The following is a 19561-nucleotide window of genomic DNA, read 5'->3' on the forward strand; positions in this document are numbered from 1 at the left end:
GTTAAATCAAAACCTGACAGCTCCTGAGCTTCTCAGGTCAGCGTTATTACTTCTACTATCACTTCTTCCTATAGGATAGAGAGTTTATTGCTGCACCATCCTAGATGGTGTCCAGACCATTTGAAAGTTCAGTTGAGTTTCCTCTCCCTTCTAAAATTTCAAAGCCCTCCTAAAATCTATTGTGAAATGGAGCGACGTGTTACCACAGAATTTGCAACAACCAACAGTCAAATTGACCTTTAGCCGCTGATTACATTTTTTGCAGGCTGAAACCAATTTTGCTGTGCGGCTGCAGAATGAAAATATGAAAGGAAACGTGAGCGTGTCACACTTGGTCCTTTGTCAAAAGAAACAAACTGCCACTTTAACAGTGCAATGAATATCAGGTTTTCTTTGACCAAACTGGAGCACACTTTATGAATTACAACAAAAACACAACAAAACAAAAAAACCCAGCAGAAATTCCTTGGGGTGTTTGTCACTCCTCTAAGGCCACATAATCCCCCTTTCCTCATAAAAAATGGATACGAGGCACTTTTTACAGCCCGGGTCCCATGTGTGAGATTAGTCGTGCCCTTGTGGGAAGAGCTGTGATTCCAGCAGGGACTTATAAGATCCGCGCTCGGCCCCCTCGTCCAATTCACATCGAGATGAGAGGCCGTGTCCACAGTAGCCCCATAAGCCCTGAGAGGGCCTCGAATCCACTTTCCAATACCGCCAATACTACTAACATTAGCACGGCGCACCTCCGGCTGCAGCCAGAGGACGGGGTCCCTTGTCGCCCACGCCGGCATCGGATAACATCCGTCAGACACAACGGTGGAGGCTTTTATCTCCTCAGGCTCCAGAAAATCTCCTCTCATTGATTTACGCAGAAGTGGCGCTCGAATGAATTCCAGCCGTCACCGTCCTGTGTTCTAGTGGCGGTATTTAAGGCGAATGCGTCCTCGACTCGATGATGCCAGCTGTCACAGCCAGCGTGGGGGAATTTCGCAGAACGAGGTCGCTGTAGAGGTGCCCCGATATTGTGTTTTGGAATGAATGCGTGCGTTGTTGCCGATGTATCATTGTTTTTAAGGACAAAAAGAAAATCCCCACCCTATTTTTGTTTTTCCATCCAAGAATAAATTGCAGCTTGCAGTAAAACCCTGTTATTTATCGAAATATTATATAAATTCCCTGAAAACTGCATATTTAGCCCTCTGTTTGCAGCCTCCCAGATTAAAAACCGCTGCGACTGAAGTTGCACTTTAAAGATCCCTACTTCTTAACATCTTCACATCTTTATTTTGCACCCAAGATTCCAGTGCAGCTGATTAATAATTCAAAACAGAGTCCATGGATTTCAGGATACATTTTTTTTTTTTTTTTATCCCTTTTCCACTTGCAGCCTCCTGCAAAAAATGCTGTTTATTTGTGTTTCCTGCTAAAACTGATGCTTCGTTGGACGTTGGACCTTCCACATGTTTGTAAGGGGACAAATAAAGGACAGTCGGAGGAGGAGACAGAGCCAACACATGGCTGGCAGTATTGCTCCTATAGAGATATGATAAGTACGGACCTTTCTCATGTAATTTCTATGTGACCTTGGATTTACTAGTTTGGAACCAAGCATTTGATCATAAAGTTTATGATGACGTACCAGTGCACTGTTAAAACGTTTGGCTCACTTCTGCTACACAAAAACTCAAAAATGAAAAATAAGTCAATTTATTTTGTCTTTTTTTTTTTTTCCTTTTTACCCACACAAGGAACTTTATAGTTCCTCCTCGCTAGTTGCCCTCAGCAAGGCCAACTGTTCTGTCTCTTGTTTGTGCCGCAGCTGTGACAGCAGAGCCTCTAAATGGACTGGTTATAGTGGGACACGGAGTGTTTATAGTGGGTCAGAGGGGCTAAATGGCCGTGTTATAGTGGAACAGATGGGCTAAATGGACGGTGGGACTTGTTACTACATGCGTCCGGGAAGCAGTCCAGCAGAGAAGTCTGGGCCAGAGAGAAGGCTTGAAAGGCTGGAAAAAGGGAGCCGTGTTCTGCCGGCAAAAACCTACATAACTGGGAGCGCTGGTAATGATGGCGATGGCATCATAAACTCTGCTCCCACTGCCCTTTATCTTTATTTCAGGCATCGCTCAGCGCTGCAGTTAGCTTCAGAGCCGATATGACCCTGTAAAATTTGTGAAAAGTGTGAAACCAGTTCAGGAGATGAGAAAAATGATGACGCTGCACGGAATAAGAATGGGCCGTCGCCCGCAGTGGAGACCGAAACAGAAGCATTGTTTCACAGGCGAGGGCGAGATGAGGCAGAAGATCACAGAGTGGTGGAAATGTGATAACAACGTCTCACTTCGTTTTTACCATCACACTTTAATGCCACCCACTCCTTCTTTTAACTCACCCTTTAACACCAATTTCATTTTTTCACACTTCGCAAACGTAACTACAACGGAAAGAGATGTTGCCATCGTTCTCCAAGGAAAAGGAAAAGAAATATATAAAATAATATAAAAATGGGCGGAGTCATTGTGGCGTCATCCATTGGTTAACTGGTGCTCGTTCTGAAGCCTCGCGATTGGTTTCACAGTCACTAATGCCCTGAGCTTCCTGTTCGATTTGGAACTGGAAAATTCCTTATTTGGATGTGTGGGTGGTACTGGAGGTGGACAACGATTGGAGTTTGAGAGCAGCATGTGTCCAAACGCCTGCCCACCGGCTGGCAAGCTGACTACACTTGGCTACTAAACTGTTGCCACATTAGGACCTATTTAAAGTAATTGTCTAATGAAATTATTTTTACTTCTGATTTAAAACCAGTTCGTAAAGGTGGAAATTTAGCGCTATCTTCCAAATTGACAGCCAGCCATTTTTAGCCTTTTTGCAACCACATTTGGTGGCCCCCACTGGCCAAAGACAGAATGCAGGTTTTTGCCACGTGCCTCTTTTTTGACCACTGGAAGCCCATTTTTAGAAACAGTCTGTGACCCAACCTCCCAAGTCTCCCTTCATCAGCCACAGCAGAAAAAAAGCCCTGTGTCTTCTTGTCTGGCATTGTGAATCTTCCCAAACTGTAATAACACCTCGATGGTAACGTGCTGCTGCAGCATAGAGGCCCTGTTACTGGTGACAGGTGTCGAAGGTGGCGTTCAGTAATAAATGCACCATTTTTTTATTAAAGGGAGGTGAAAGAGTCGAGACTGAGCAACATGAGAGAAGCTCCACAGTGAGATGTGGCCTCTGTGCGTATCACAAAACATTTGTCTGTTTTATTCATGCATAAGACAAAGGCTTACACACTTTACCAGGGAGTAGGGAGGCAGGAAGGGAGTGCGACGCTAAAAGCCGACTCGTGGCAGGGCGAGCCGGCGGTCCCACCCCCCCCACCCCACCCTCCACCACCACCACATCACACGGCAACTGCAGGTCTCTGGAAACTAAAGCCCTTGATCCTGACGAGAGCGGAGCATATTGGCTCGGCTCGGCTCAGGCTTTTCATTACACACTTACACACCACCACCGGCACACAGGTTTACAGCAACGAAGGCCATCAGAGGGAGTAAAAAAAGAAAAAAAAACTTGTACACACACACACACACATACAAAAGAGCCTGTCACCTGTCTGAATAAATAATTTACCGCAGGAAAACAGGTAAAACATTAAAGTTGAATGTCTCGGGGTGCTGATTTTTTTTTTCCTCGGTGCTCACTCTCTATATTTACGCGGCAACCGTAAACATCCACCTGCGCTGCTCAGCATGCTTCCCGGCCTGAAAGTAGGGCACCGTCGTTTCTTTTCACATGCTGCCACTTTGCACTTTTTGCATGCAGGGGGAAAAAACAAAATTGTGCCCTGACTCAAACCCCACCCCATCCCTCAAGTGTAATGCAAAAAAATAAATAAATAAATAACAAGGATGAAATTATAAAAAACTGATTTGGTTGTTGTTTGTCTTTTCTGGGCGCAGCTGAAGCTCATCAGGCCTTAATGTGGATGAAACTCTTTCAGGACAGGCAGAAAATATTGTGATAAAAGACGAGGTAAGGAATCCGGTTAGGGATCAGCGCAGCTCCAGCATTTCCCCTTTTTTCAGCTCCTTTTTGTCAGTCCTGTGTGTGTGTGTGTGTGTGTGTGCGCGCACGCGGGCCCAGGAGACGTCTGAAACCCACAAGGACGCAGCTAAAAGATGTTGTGATCAAAGCCAGCATGCGGGAATGCTATTCAGCTCCATCAGCTCACTTGCAATGAAGCTGTTCATTTGTACACATATCTGCCGACTTCACACTTTCATTTGAAGACTCAGTCGGAGGGAAGAAGGAGGGGGAGGAGGGGGAAAAAAAGAGAGTTGGACAAGTTTCTCCGAGCGGGGCATTAATTCTCATTTAAAAAGATCGCCTTGCAAAAAACTTACAGAAAGCAGGTCACAAGGTCTCCTGGCTGAGAGAGAGCTTGGCAGCTCCAACCACTTAAACCTCTGGGAGGGCGAGAGATGAGGGAGAGAGAGAGAGAGAGAGAGAGAGAGAGAGAGAGAGAGAGAAAGAAAGAGAGGGAGAGAAATCCACACTGGCTGCCTGAGGTTCTGGATAATGTTCCCGTTCAACTCACACTCACACACACTTTGCTCAGCTTCCCGAGACAGTTGAAGTTACACACGTCTTCTGTGGCCCACAGAGGAGTCTGACACAAACACAAAGAGGTTTTTTTTTTGGCTGCCAGTGATCTGCGCCGCCCGGCTACCCTGTCCGCCGGAATGAAAGCGGGAAAGTGACGGGAGAGGCTGCATGAGGCGGTCACGGACGGATGGATGGAAAGAAAAAGTGTCAAATGAAGATGCATTGCAGCGCCAACGTGCACTAATTGTCCACCTGCGTGTCCCGCAGCCTGTCGGCCTGCACGTGTCGCGTCGCAGTGGCCCCTGATTTCCACAGGTTCTACACCTGCGTCTCACTGCAGCAGTGGAGCCGATAGCAAAGTGTGTTTCAGCCAGCAGTGGAAACATGTCATCTCCGGCTGGCCGCAACTTTGCTGACCAAGAGCCAAAGGAAAAAAAAAAAAATATATATATATATATATATATATATATATATATATATACATATATATATATATATGTATATATATATATATATATACATATATACATATATATATATATATATATATATATATATATATATATATATATATATATATATATATATAATAATAAGCTGGAGCTTAATTTCAGCACAAAATTGCCGGCGTGCCACTGAATTTCAACGGGCAAAAAAACAAAATAAAACAGCCAATTTGTTTTCAAAATGATGTACTTCCTGTTTTCACTGCAATACGACGGGCTCGTATCCTTTTTTTTTCTAAGAATAAGGTCTTAGCAGGAAGTGGTGGAACACTGTAGCACAGGTAATGGGACTTAATGGCGAATTTCTAATAATAATAATAATAATAATAATAATAATAATATAATAAAGATAATAATAGACTGGATTTATGTAGCGCTTTTCTAGGCACTCAAAGCACTTCACATTGAACCCATTATTCATTCACACCACATTCACACTGGTGGTGGTGAGCTACATGTGTTGCCTCAGCTGGCGTGGAGAAGACTGATGGAAGCGTGGCTGCCACTCTGTGCCATACGGCCCCTCCCACCATCAACCAACATTCACTCACATTCGTACGAGGCAATGTGGGCTCAGTCTAGTTTGTACAAATAAAATCCAGACAAATGAAGTGAGGCGTCAAAGAGCTCTAGTAACTCCTGGGTGTTCTCCTCCTCTTATGAACACCAACAGTGTTTTTATTGTGGCTTTGTTTTCATAAAGTAAATCTCCGGCCACCGTCTTTTACAGTGAGTGGCACATTCAATAAAATACCTCAAGAATTTCCTGTTTCTTTCGGGAGCAACTTGCCTCGTGTTCCCGTTTCGGCAGTGATGAACTGATAACGGAGCTTCCCGTCGAACCTCACTTCCATTATTAGACATGTGATGTCAGATAAAGCTGTGATAAGACGCCGCCACGCTCCCTCGGCGCCCGGGCAGCACGGATTTATCCGGACACATCAGACAAGACAAATAGAGGCGGGCTAATGCTGACGGAGCAGCCGGCGTGCAAAAACCTAGACCGACTTTCAATCATCGGCCGGACATGTTGGGGACGTACCCGAACGAGGGCTGTTTCTGTTTCCGTAATTCAGAATCGCACAATCAATTTCTGTCCCCCTGTCAAACCAACGTCAGGCCAGGCCGGACCGTGGAGGAAAATGTGCATCTCAAATGTTTTTGGCTGTTGACGGGAAAACAATCACCTGTTCTGTGAGGAGACGTGAAGAAGACGTCAACGTCGCATTTCTTCTTCGCACCAGAGAAACAGGTTTTCTACATCCCTGAGCTCATTTGGGTGCCTCACGAGTGCAAATTGTGGATTTGCACTCGCCTTTGGCTCTGTTCATGTCTGTCCGCACCAAAAACACCTCAATGGGGAAAGGGGAAGAAACCTGGCGAGACGTGAATATTCCGCAATGACTGCTTAACTGTCATGTGCCGGCCAATTATAGCGCACGGCCTGTTTGTCTATTGACCGGTGCCAGAAAACAAAGGTTTTTCAACCTTGAACTCAAGAAATTCAGGAGTTAGGATAGATAGAAAAAGGAGGGAAAACTGTAAAGACAAATGATTTGCCTTGAGTGTTTTTAGACAACCTTGTTCATTCCGTGCTGAGGAAAAACGACTTTCGACTCTAAAAGGGAATTCTCCAAACAAAACTGGTGCGACGACTTGGCGCGGGTCGCTAAGCGATATTGCAAAGTGGGTGTGCTGCATCACAATTACCTGGCAGCGTGTCTCTCTCTGGCTGTTTCACTTCAGCGAGACACCAGCCAAAGTGCTCGAGGGACATCGGGGCAATGAAGGAGCTGCGTGAGAGCGAAAAACGGTTTGCGGTGACGTCGTAAGTTTCTGCTGTGGACCGGAAGATGATTCAGAGTCGGAAAAAGCTGAAATAAAAAAATACATCTAAAAAATCCCAAGATAGCGCCAGACAGTTGGGTTGTTCTGAGACTCCCTGTCAGCGCTGTGTGTCTCTCTTCATTTTTGTGCAACTTATTGGAAACACTATTTTTTTTTTTTTTCTTTTCGCGGGGGGGGGGGGATCACTCTAAGCGACACCTGTGCAGGACGTCTAAGGGCAATCAGTGGACATTAGCCGAGAGCGTCACCTGATCCGCTAACATCTAATCTGGCGCCACAGTCGAGGGCTTGATGACGCCGCTGTGCAAATAAACGGTAATGACACGGCAATATTTGCCTCGGGTGAATTGGAAGCCGCTGCAGCAGCCGATCACCCGCGTCGCAAATAGCAGCCACTTTAAAATATCACTCACTGTGGGGCAGATCGCTCTTGTCGCAATTATTTGGAATATGCACACCGTTTTTATTGTCTCGGTGGCAGAGTCTTTTTCCACTGGTTGTTGCCGTGAGTCTTTCCCCATCTTGGGTGGGTGGGTGTGTCTTTGTCTGGAGATGGGCGGAGCTAGAGTCACCGTCCACCTGCACACCTGTCAGCCTTCTGCAAATCGAGCCTCACCGCAGACACGAACATTTGCCGGCACGCCGTCATCGCGAAGCACCGAGAGTCCGAAGCGTCTTTGCACACTTCATTTTTGTTTGTAACTGTTTTGAATGCATGAACTGTTCTGTGTTTTAACACTGCACATAGTTTGAATCAGATTGTACATATTACACTGAACATGTTGCTAAGTCACAGCACAGTAAAAAAAAAGAAAAGAAAAAAAAGTCCCTGACTGTCAGCTTGAAAGACAAACACTACGTTAACACATTGAACAATTGATTACAAAGTGTAAGTGAGAGACTTTCTCGCAGTTACTACAGTCATGAAAAAATAATGCAGCGGGAGCTCGGCGAAGGGCTCGATGTAATGTCAACGCGCGCCGCCTCGATGCCGAGTTCTGGTCGACTTTTCCGATTCGCTCAAATCAATGACTGAAGCTCAGCTCGGGGTGAATAACTGATCATGTGCGGGAGGGAGAAAAGTCAAGAAGCGGCTCGGGAGGTGGTGGTGGGTGGTGGGGGGGGCCACGGAAAGTGCCCATTCAACCTCCTCACCCCCCCACCAACCCTTCTCGGCTGCCATAAAACGCAGTGTAATAGGATTCCTAAGCTTTTCCACTGACTGCTTCCACTATCACACAGACATTTAAGTGCACTAATCCATGACAAATTGTCTCATCTGATCCATGACAAATCGTCTGAGGGCCCGATAGAGACAAGGAGATGGAAGGGTGGTGCAGCGGGGGCCGGAGGGGAGGGGAGGGTGGCGAGGACAAGAGGATGGAGCGGCTGGCCGGCACCTGAACGATCAGCCAGTTATTGCCAAGGGTCTTTTTTTCCCCCTCCTCCTTTCATTATCTCAAAGGGCACGCCGCCTGATAAAGAAAAAGTGGGACGGCTCTGCGCAGCCGAACCCTGAGCCCCATGCGTTCAAAGCAATTATAATCCCAGGTGCAGGTGGAGGTGCACTATGGGAATGTTTCTGGCTCCCCTGTTGGCTGGTGGATGGTGGAGGGGTGGATTGTGTCATCCTTCATCAAGTGTTTGTTATTGAATTTGAGTCATAAATAAGTATAAAATAACACTACACAGGACGTCAGATCAACACGTTGGGCAAGTCAACACGACTAAACAAAATCTATATTTAGATACTGCAGCTTTGGCCACGTCTCCCTCAAAAAATGTATTCATATATCAACGTATCTGTGTGTATGTGTATACATGCGCAGCTCATCGAGACGAATTCCAAAGGGCTGCAGCCATATAAAATTCCACAACCTCGGCGTGTGTGATTGGATTTCACCTCATCACTGTGTTCAGTCCTGATCCCGCTATGCACATTAAGTCGGGTATCATCAGTTGGACTGGCGGCAGTTGAATTGTATTTCCTATTAATTCTGCTTCTAATTAGTCTCCACTGTTTACCCAGGACGTAAATAACGCCGGTGTAATTACGTGAAGCCGAAACAGAAGCAGCCCGCAGCGGGAGCGGCTCCGTTTCCCCGCGAGCCGCGCGGGGGAATCTCACGTTTTCGTTTCTTTGTTTGTTTGTTTGTTTTTAAATCTCGCACACCTCCACACGGCGGAGGAGGACGATATCACAGCAGCAGCAGAGGAGGACAACACGGAAGTCTGACAACTATGAAAATGAGTTGGAAACGGTGTGTGTGTGTGTGTGTGTGTGTGTGTGTGTGTGTGTGTGTGTGTGCGCGCGCTTCTCAGCATTCCCAGAAAAAAAAACAGCCAGCAGAAAAAGGGGGAAGAAAAAAAAGAGAAAGCATCCATCTTCTGTTGCTGCCATCCATCCATCCGGGAGGAGGAAAAAGAAGCTACTCATTGTGTGCGTCTGTGTGTGTGTGCCCAGTTCCCAGACTTTGAGCCTCATCCTCATCACAGAGTTCAGGCTTTTCGGTGGCGTCTTCTAGCGAAGGAAGAGTTTTGTTTTTTGTGTTTCCTTTTTTCTACCCAACAACACGTCCTCGCTCAGTCGTGGTGATATTTCTCCCTGTTGACCACCACATGCAGCTGATTGGCGGCTGACTGACGTGAGCAGCATGCAGAGTTTGGCAATTATCATGATTATTATGATTTATTTTGAACCTGCAGTTTCGGCATCATGGCTGAGTCACACTTTATTGACTTTATTATTTTCTTTCCACGAACTGGAATATGATTTACTCGTATTTGTCTTGACAAACGATCGAACTAGCTTGAAGGAAAAAAATAGCTTCTTTGAGATCTGAGACGCAGTTAAACTGTCCTGTCAGAGTCCCAATAAACCAAAGTGGCTGGTTCTGTGTCACTGGCACTTTGGGCAGAAGAGGAAGAGGAGGGAGGGGAGGAAGATGTCATGAAGCCATGCGGTGCCAGTAAAAATGATGTGATGGGTCTCCGTAGACCAGCAGTCCGATTTAGATTTTCTCTCGCGGCTTCCTGTTTTATTTTGAAACCCGGCTCTCCTCAGAACTCGGGTGTCTTGCTGCTTCCACTCCTGTGTTTCCTGCCTCACTGATTGTTTTAGGCCCGCCCTCATTGTTTCCACCTGTTTGCCATTAGTTTGTGCACATATGTGAAGCGTGCGTTCCCTTTGTTTCGTGCCAGCTTGTCAGACAGCCGCGCTGCGCTCGCTGCTGTCTCCAACTCCTCTTTGATGTTGATGATTTTTATTTGTTGTTAAATTCTTTGTGTAGATTTTTTTTTTCTCTGATGAGTGTTTTTTTTTTCCCCCTGCTTATTGCCTTGGGTCTATTTCCTGCCTGTCACTCATTTCAACACAGCCACTATCTCAGTCGCATTGTCATTAAACCAAATTGTTCATTCAGATTCTGAGCCTGCACTGTAGGTGCCAGCGAAAATCTAAATGGAACTGGTCCTTTTGCGCCAAGTGGTATAAATCAAATCCAGATTTCAGACCTCATCAGCGTTTCCGGTGGCTAACAAACAAACTACTGGCTGGCACCTGATGCAGCCCTCACCTCATAAACACGCACGCGTCCCTCCAGCGACCTTTCTGAGGCACTTTTGTCTAATTTGCAAAGACGTCGAAGCGGCAGCTGCCTCCCGACCTGCTTCGTCCCGACGGTGTAAATTGGTTTCGCTTCTCCTCTCGACTGGCTGATGGAGTCCAACACCGCGCGCTGTCAGGAGCGGCCTGGTTGGGGCGGGAAGGAGGGAGCAGCCTTGGCAAAGCCAGCTCCTGTGTGTTCGCCGTGTTGGCAGGTGGGCGAGACACAGGTGTGTGTTTGTGTGTGTGTGTGTGTGTCATGTCAGATTCAGCTCATCTGTCAACACAGAGGATTATTTCTTGAGAGACCAGAATTGGCTGCCCGGAATCAGGCTGCCATCAATCTTCAGCCGCTACTTGGCGGGATGTGTCGGATGCGGCAATGTGGAAGCGGGGTGGAGGAGGGGGGTGCTCATGGGAAAGGGGAGGGGCGACACTTTCCCAAGCAGGTGACGAAGCAGTCGGGCAAGAAGTCGTTACTCAATCCTCCGGCTCGGTCCATGGAGGGGAATGAGTGAATGAATGAATGAATAGATAGATAGATAGATAGATAGATAGATAGATAGGGGAATAACAATGCCTGAATGTGACGACAGCGTCTCAATCTTTACATTTTGCCTTTTTAGCTGTCAGCTCGCTGTTGCAGATGGCAGATAAACTGATTCCTCAAACGCAGTTAGGCGCTCCAGCAGACTAGAGGATTACATCGGCACCTAGCTCGACATCCCTCGCCTCACTTCCCACAGCCGCCACTGCTGCTGCAGAATATCTTTGAGTTTTTGTATTGCAGCTCTTTTAGACAGACAAACAGCAAAAACAAAAAAAAAACACACATGTGAATGCCTCTCAGGATGTTAAACAGGAATTCTTCTCAGGATCTCAGGATATGGTTTTCTCACAGTCTTTTTTTGGGGGGGCTCAGGGATGCAGATTAACTCGTCAAAGTGCGACGTTGGTTCTGTCAACGCTCATCTCGGACGGCGGGTGAGACGATGTCGCTCTTTTTCATCAGCCTTTAGCGCTGCGGCTGACTTTTTTCCTTTTGTGTCTGTGTGTGTGTCAAGGCTCTCATTTTCTCTGCGTCGAAACCTTTTTCCTCGGCCCCTCCTTCGAACACAGACACGTTATCAATTCAGGGAAACGGCAAAAAATAAATAAAGAAATAAATAAGAGTGCCGTGTGAGAGCAGTCGATGGATTTTTGAAAGCATGACATCTCTATTTTTTTTTTCTCCCCCTCTTCGCTCTCCTACAGCCTTGCATGGCCGTATCTATTTATATCAGAGGGCTCTGGCCTCAATGAAACCAGAGAGCCGCTCAAATTATAAAATCAATTCCAATTCAAATATTCATCATAGCATTTCAATTCTGCGAGAGCCGCTCCGGTTAGATCGCTTAACGCCACTCGGCGGCTGAGCAAGATTGATGTCGGCTTAATCCTCTTAGAAAAACATGATATACAGTAAATTGTACAGTCGCCGAGCAGCGTGGAGCGCAGCGGAGGGAGTGGGGGAGAAAAAAAAAAAAACTCACACGGACACGGAGACGAGCTCTCTGTCGTTGATAGGCTGTCAACTCTGGAAGCCTCCTGATTGGCCCCGTAAAATATCTCTAAATATGGCCAGATGAAGGCTGTCATCCATCGCAGTTTGTTTGACTTTTACCAGAGAGGATTTGCGCTATGAGAAGAATAATAATTTCTTGAAAAGTCTTCCTTCTGCACAGCCGCCGCATGTTACACAAAGACCTCCTGATGCAAAGTGTGGCTGAGTGTCTCCTTTTGAATCAGTGAGAACAAGAGTCGGAAATGAAACAACAGGGCGAGCAGCAGGTGAGTATGGCTGTCCAGAGTCTCCGACCAATAAAACCTCACAAGCGCCATCACAGCCCCGTCGTGAAAACCCGAGGACGGCTGAGCACCGGCGCCGTGTGTGTGAGTGTGTGTGTGTGTGTGTGTGTGCTTGTGTGTGCGGTCAATGTGTGTCGGATCTGGCAACCAGGATGGTCCTCTGCCTCCCTGCAGGCCTCGTCCACGCATGTGTAGGTTTAGTTGAGGGCAGGTCAGAGTTCTCGAGAATCGTCTCTCGTGATCAAGACAGAAGAAAAGAAAACGCCTCTCTACTTTATGCAAAAAAAAAAAAACAACCAAATAACTATTTGGAGGCTATTTCTATTTGTTTGTTTGCCGCGTGTTTTTTGAACTGCTGATTGATGCCAGACAGAAGCAGCATGCTGCTACTTTTAGCCCTTCTAGCAGGATCTTTCCCCTGTTCCTGGATGAATACACATCAACGGCCCCTCCACATCAAGGACAGAGCATTTTCTTCCACTTCATTGACTGTATATTCCAATGTAATATACAGAAGTAATTCACTTTATTAAAGCAGATTTAGTGCCCACACACTGTACTGAGCTTTTTCTTACATGTTTCAGTGCATCTTTATCTCAGGTAAAAATATAAACAACAACGACAACAACAACCAACAAATAGAACCAAACCATGTTTTTGAATAAACACAAACATCTTCTTTCTCATTACACTGAGGACAAAAGGCGTCAAGTGGCTTTTTTTCCACTTTCAATTGATTCTCAGCTTTACATTCCAGAGAACGGTTCAGAACAAAGCGGACGTCGTTGTCAGCTCGAACGTCACACGACTCCCATCTTGTTGTCAGGCCATCTCTGCTCCTGATTGGCCCCTCACACACTCAGACATCACAGCGCCACCTCTTGGTTTGGTCGGTGATTGACACACTTCCTCACAGCCTCACTGCCACAAAATAACTTTCGAAATGCCAATGGTTGGTGAGCCCGTTGAGCCCAGACTACATATATTTAAAGTGCATGTGTATATGTGTGGATGAGGGTGATTGGCTGCGTGAGGGAGAGAGAGAGAGAGAGAGAGAGAGAGAGAGAGAGAGAGAGAGAGAGGGAGGGAGGAGAGGAGGTGGGGGAGACTCTGGTGTTTTTTCCCCGCCTTCCTGCTTCTCCTCCGGGACCGCTGCATTATTCAAGAGACACTTACTGAGCCTTGCACTTCCATGTACATCTTTGGCACCGAAGCTCGACTTGCCAACCAGTCATAAAGCAGCGGGGCAGGGGGGTTATGGGGGGGGTACTGGGGGCCAGCCTTTAAAAATTAATCCGGAGCTCTCTGTCGCTCATCTCTCACCCCCTTGTTCCAATTAATGGTGCCTGGGTTACTTTGAGAACTTTTACCCCCCACCCCACCCAACAGCCCCCCACCCCCACCCCCACCCCCACCTCCACACACACTTTTTTTTTTTTTTTATCAGTGGGATTTCTCGTGCGTCAGCTCTTCCTCTGCAGTCAAAGTGAGCCAATTCTCTGACACGTCGCCTCAAGTCACCAGTGTTCGGCGTCGACTCGAGCGGATTCGACGTCGGATTTTCTCTTTCGCTTCTTTTGTGCTTCACTCTTTTTGCCTGCCTGCCAATGCAAGACACACACACACACTCATACACACAACGCACAATGGGGGGAAAAACCAGGGAGCAGATAGCATCAATGTTAGGCAGCCGTTTGCCTTCTGGAGGAAGAGCTGCGCTGCCTGCCTGCCTGCCTGCCTGCCTGTCTGCCTGTCTACCTGCCTGCCTGTCTACCTGCCTGCCTGGCTGTCTGTCTGTCTGCCTGCCTGTCTGCCTGTCTGCCTGTCTACCTGCCTGCCTGTCTACCTGCCTGCCTGTCTGTCTGTCTGTCTACCTGCCTGCCTGTCTACCTGCCTGCCTGTCTGTCTGACTGTCAGCCTGCCTGACTGCCTGCCTGTCTGCCTGTCTGCCTGTCTACCTGCCTGCCTGTCTATCTGCCTGCCTGTCTGTCTGTCTGTCAGCCTGCCTGCCTGTCTGCCTGCCTGTCTGTCTGTCTGTCTGTCAGCCTGTCAGCCTGCCTGTCTGTCTGTCTGTCAGCCTGCCTGCCTGCCTGCCTGCCTGTCTGTCTGTCTGTCTGTCTGCCTGCCTGTCTGTCTGCCTGCCTGCCTGTCTGTCTGTCTGCCTGCCTGCCTGCCAGCCTCGCCCGCTAACCCACGTACACCCTGGGCGAGCACCCCCCCCCCCCCCCCGCACCCCCCCGTATCCCCATCAGCCCCTACGCAACAAAAAGGTATTAATTGCCAAATGTTTCCAGCGCCACTACCTCCCCCAACCCCCCCCCCCACCCCTGAAAAAAAAGAAGTAGCAAGCGTAATTATCAAATCCATCCAAGCCGCGGCGATCAAAGCTCCCTTGGCAGAGATTCTTGCCTCCAGCTCGTCCTACACTCGGAACAATCTGCCAGCAAACTCAAGCAGTGCCACGCTGATAAATTTCTCGTAGCGTGCACGCAGAGCGGCGCACGTCATCTCCCTACCAGCAACAAAAAGAAAAAAAAACAAAACAGCGTCTTGAAGATGCAAACTCGCTGTGAGAGCCGCCGAGTCGGTCCAACAATAAGAGGAGCTGTTCCACTTTTCTTTTCTTTGGTTTTGTCAATGAAGCCAGACGCGAGCGAGGAAGGAAACCCGAGCAAAGCCGCGGCCGGCCAGCAGTCGGAAGCTCGTGTCTCCTCCCCTCCTGGCCGTCACCGAGGGCCGAACACCTCGACCAGCCGGGTCGTGGTGAACACAGAACCCCCAGCGCACAGCGTCAGAAAAAGCAGCCGTAAGAGGGAGAGGAGCGTGCACGTACCCAGAGTGAGGATGTCGGTGCGGCCGGGCCGGGCCACGTGGTGCTGCTGGATGGTCTGGTAGAGCGTGGCCTGGCACAGCAGCAGGAAGCCCAGGCTAATCCACACGGCCAAGAGCCAGGACATGGTGAGGGCCACGTCTGCAGCTGAGTGGCACAGAGAAAAAAATGAAGTGGAAAAGTTGTTAGTTTTTTCCTCTTACACACCTCCATGACGACTTGCAGCAGCTTCGGTTGCAGTGTATTGTACCAATTTCACTAAAATTAATGCAGAGGCTGTTATTGTAATATAAAAAGAGGAAGTTGCATGGCGGGGACAGGGGGGGTCTTTTCCAAACAAAACCGTCAAGTTAATCTCGATAAATTCGACACCTGCTCGAACCTGCCGCAGGTCTGAGAGATGGGATGAATCTCCGCCGAGTCGATAATGAGATGGCGGAGATTGGAAAGCGACCCGCCGAGATCCCTTCCTTGCAGCAGTGCCCTGCGTCAGCGACCCGGCGGCTCTGCTGAGCCAGAGGCCTCGAGGAGACACACCCCTCAGCCAGCCACGAGACTCCTCCTCTCCTCTCCAGGTGTTCGGCCTGCGCCGCCTCCTTGTCCTCTCCCGACTTTCACCACGAGCCCATATCTCTTCATCCGCTCCTTGTCTGTGAACAACACACTGGCCTGCAGTTACTGTACGTTGATCCTCCCTCCACCGAGGTGGGAACTCTCACGGGCACTTTAATAAATCGCCCGGCTCTGATGTCTTCTTCCTTCGGCCGTTTGATTCTTTCTTTGTGCGAATACAGGGCGCAGCAGCCGACTGAGGGCCCCGAGGAGTCTGAGGAAGCCTCTCAACTGCAACCCAGGCAGGATTTTTTTTTTTCCTTTTGAAGGTTTTTCGCGCATGTGTGTGTGTGCGTGTGTGGTATTTTTAGTTTTTATTTTTTTTAATGTCTGAATGAACAACGGCCACAGTCTCTGGCCCGATTCAGTCATTCACCAAAACTCCAGCGCCTGCCTGATTGTTTGGCACGATAACAGCGCCGGGCTCTGGCTCTGTGTTGATGCTGCTGCCAGATTAGAGCCATTAGGCTTCACTAAACGCTGGCCGTGCGCTCTGCGCCCTCGGTGACATTGAGGCTGCTTAATATTCAGTGAAAATTAAGCATATAATTAGGAACAGCACACTGTAAATCCGCCGCCCGCCCGCCGCTAAATCCAACATAATCCGCGGTTTTTGTGGATATGTGAACCGGTCCCATGGGGATGTTTTCCCCCTTCTTCCTCCTCCTCCTCCTCCTCCTCCTCCTGCTCTTCTCTCCTGAACCACACAGCATCTATGTCGCGGTGAGCGCGCTCAGGGAGGATCGTGGCGCTCGCGTGGTTAACTGCTATTTGCGAGGTGCGGCTGCGAGCAGAATGGAATAAAAATAAGAATGGCGATTTAAGAAAGAAAAAAACCGCTCGGCGAGCCCGTCAGCAGCAAAAGCGTGCGCAAAGAGAACTTTTGGAGAGGAAAGGGGGGGGAGACAAGCGTCAGGACCGTCCTCGTTTTAGCCGCCAGTCCCGTGGTTTTTCACACGTATGCAGACGCTCATTTGCCCACCCCCCCAAACCCCAACACAAATGGATAATGTAGTGAATTTGAAACGCGGTGGAGACGCAGCGACGACGCACCTGCAGTGAAATGGTGAATCCTGCACCTGTGAACTTTGCCAGGATGATTCTTCAGGAGGCGCCGGTCACGATGCTGCTCCTCTTAATTGCATCTCGGCTGGAGAGTTTTGTGGAACGTGGCGCGCTTTAAAATACACGGTCTTTTTTTCTATCGTGAGTCCATGTGACCCATTTTTTAAACTTACATTTGACGTGAACCCTTTGAACCACGCGCGAACCAAGCCCAATGAGAAAGAATTCAGATGTTGTTTTTTTTTTTTCCCAACTCGCTCTGGGGCTGGCACCCCGTCCCTCGCCCAGGCGCCCTTGCTGACACCCCACCCCAACCCCCACCCACCCCAAAAAAAACAAAAAACAAACCAAAAACAGACACCTGCTCCTCCACGAGCGTGGAGCGTGACACCTACCTGAGCGGTGCACGGTGGGGGGGGGGGGGGGAAGGCGCTCAGTCAGTATCAGTGCCTGCCTGCCTGCGCGGCGGCAGCCTCACTCCTCCTGAAAGCCATCCATGCCGTTGAGCAGCAGCGATCTATCCCACTGAAATTCCAGCAGCAGCAGCCCAGCGCATGAGTGGGGCTGAGAAGCAGCCTTTTCCTCTTCCTCCTCCTCCTCCTCCTTCTTCTTGGTGTATCTCCTCTCTTGACCCCCCCTGCCGCACAATTTCTTAATAAAAAGAAGAGGGGAAAAATCCGTGGCCACACAGACACCCAAAAAAGGCAACACGCACGCACGCACACGGCCAGTGGTCTAAGTCACAAAGTGGTCGTGGATTTGGAGGAGATGCGCGGCTGATCATGTCACTGCTGTATCAGCCACATCCGAGCAGATCTCCTCTCTTCTCCTCCCCTCGGCTTCAGTCTCTCCTCTCCTCTCCTCTCTTCTCCTCTCTCCTCCTCCTCCTCCTCCTCCTCCGTCAGTAGAACTCCTCTGTTGTGCTGACAGGGAGCTAATTTGCCTCCCTCACTTGTCGCCTCCTCCTCGCGGACCGCGCGTGCGGCGGCGGCGGGCTCCCGTCAAACGACTGCTCTGTCTGCTCTTGGCTGCGTCCCCCCCATTGAGAGGCTGCGCTGATAGTGCGAGCCTCAGTCTCCTCTCCGGCGCGCTAAGTACAGAGCCTGTGTCAGGGAGGCAAAGCAGCGCAGAGAGACGGTGGGGGGTGCGTGAGCGAGTGCGTGAGCGAGTGCGTGCACGCGTGTGCGTGCGTGCGCCTCAATCACACCATAGCCCAGCTGGAAAGAGATCGGCGAGAGCCGGGAAGGCAGTCAGATCGCATGTCTTGACTCGCAAGCTTCTGATCGGCAAATGAAGCGTGTTTTCATGGAGCCACCAACTGTGTACATCAGAGTCCATACATCCCTCCAGCCCCCCCCAGCCTCTCTTTCTAGGGCTTGCTTTCTGAGTGTGTTCCTGTGCATAGTCTGCCCTAATGGGTGTGCGCGCGCGTGTGACTGAACGCGCCTCTTTTAGTCACTGCCTGGCAGCGTTCGAGGGGTGAGAGTGAAACATGCTCCGAGCGCAGTACTTTTAATAGAAGGCAGAGTGGAGTCGCCTCCTCAGAGCTCTGCAATCACCGTGTTATCCAATTCAAGCCGGCTGAGCAGTTTTGTTTTGTTTTTTCCCCTGCCTGCTTATTCGGTGACAAAAAGTAGACGGTTGTTTATTTTTATTTTATTATTGTTGTTTTTTTTGGCGTGCGTTTCTAACCCTCCTCCTCCACCGCCTCCTCAAAAAACAAACCCCCGAGCATCCTGCTGTCACTTGCTCACAAACTGAAGGCATCCGTCGTCTTTCTTTTCTTTTCTGCTTTTTTCTTTTTTCTCACGCCGCCTGTGTTTTGTCTGCAAAACTGCCTGACTGCTCCAAAAGTTCAGCTTGGGCTCCTCCAGCACATTTATTAGCATATGATTGCCCACAACCACACAGACACACACACAAACACACACCACACATCCCCACTTTTGAAATTCATTACACTCTCAAGCAGAGGTTTACAGTATGCCAATCCCACGCACCTGCCACGTCTGACTCACAGTCTGACATTTCACTGAAAGCGAACCCGACAACAATGCACAGCTAAGGGGCTAAATATGCTGGCAGACAGGGAGGATGGTGGCTGCTGCTGTGGAGGAGTGCAGACAGATGAACTTGATGATTAATATCTACATAAACTTTGTCCCCGAAGCAGAAGCCGCTCTCTGTTTTGTTCTGTTTTTTTCCCCAGCAGGTTTTGACTTATGCAAAACATCCGACGTAGCCGTGCGGAGACCCTCGTGGATGTGTAGGCTCCTCATGCAGTTTTCCAATTGGCCATTTGTTTCAGCACTGCGCAGGATGTGAGTAACCTTGCGAACCCATTAGACAGCCAGTCTGAAACCTAACGTCCGACTTGCCGAGCTCTGAGATGCTTTTTCAGGATGTTGTTTGCATCCCTTTTAGTTGTGACAAAAGCAGGAAGCAACTGCCTGCTATCCTGTTAAAAAAAACAAAAAAAAGAACAAAAAAAAGACCAGACGAACAACCTTTTTCACAAGAAGAACAGAGAGCAGTTGGACACATAAAATGAACCTGGTGGATTTAAGAAAGTTTAATTTTCTGATCCAACTTGAGCTTCTGTCTTGCCAAGCTCCCCTCCAAAGTGTTGCAGGTCAGTCTTAG

The 19561-nt window shown here is 48.8% G+C and overlaps 1 protein-coding gene across 4 annotated transcripts in view; it reads right to left on the reverse strand.

Moving 5' to 3' along the window:
- LOC142880458 (chemokine-like protein TAFA-1) overlaps positions 1-18138 on the reverse strand; it is a 111326-nt gene extending 93188 nt beyond the window's left edge. For 2 of the 4 annotated variants that reach the window (XR_012925444.1, XR_012925443.1), the window contains exons 1-2: positions 17314-18135; positions 15245-15388 (exon numbers count right to left, since the gene is read on the reverse strand). Coding sequence is in view for 1 of the 4 variants with exons in the window: in XM_076014400.1 (XP_075870515.1) it covers positions 15245-15368 (124 nt within the window). In the remaining 3 variants the exon portion in view is untranslated. Of the gene's footprint in view, positions 1-15244; positions 15389-17313 lie in introns of all 4 variants that reach the window. The other 2 variants (XR_012925445.1, XM_076014400.1) reach the window with 2 other exon arrangements.
- Between the last annotated feature and the right edge of the window lie 1423 nt (positions 18139-19561).

This window comes from Nelusetta ayraudi, unplaced genomic scaffold (assembly GCF_046127955.1).
Source record: "Nelusetta ayraudi isolate G7.1 ecotype Tasmania unplaced genomic scaffold, CSIRO-AGI_Nayr_v1 ptg000168l, whole genome shotgun sequence".
NCBI classification, from domain to species: domain Eukaryota; kingdom Metazoa; phylum Chordata; class Actinopteri; order Tetraodontiformes; family Monacanthidae; genus Nelusetta; species Nelusetta ayraudi.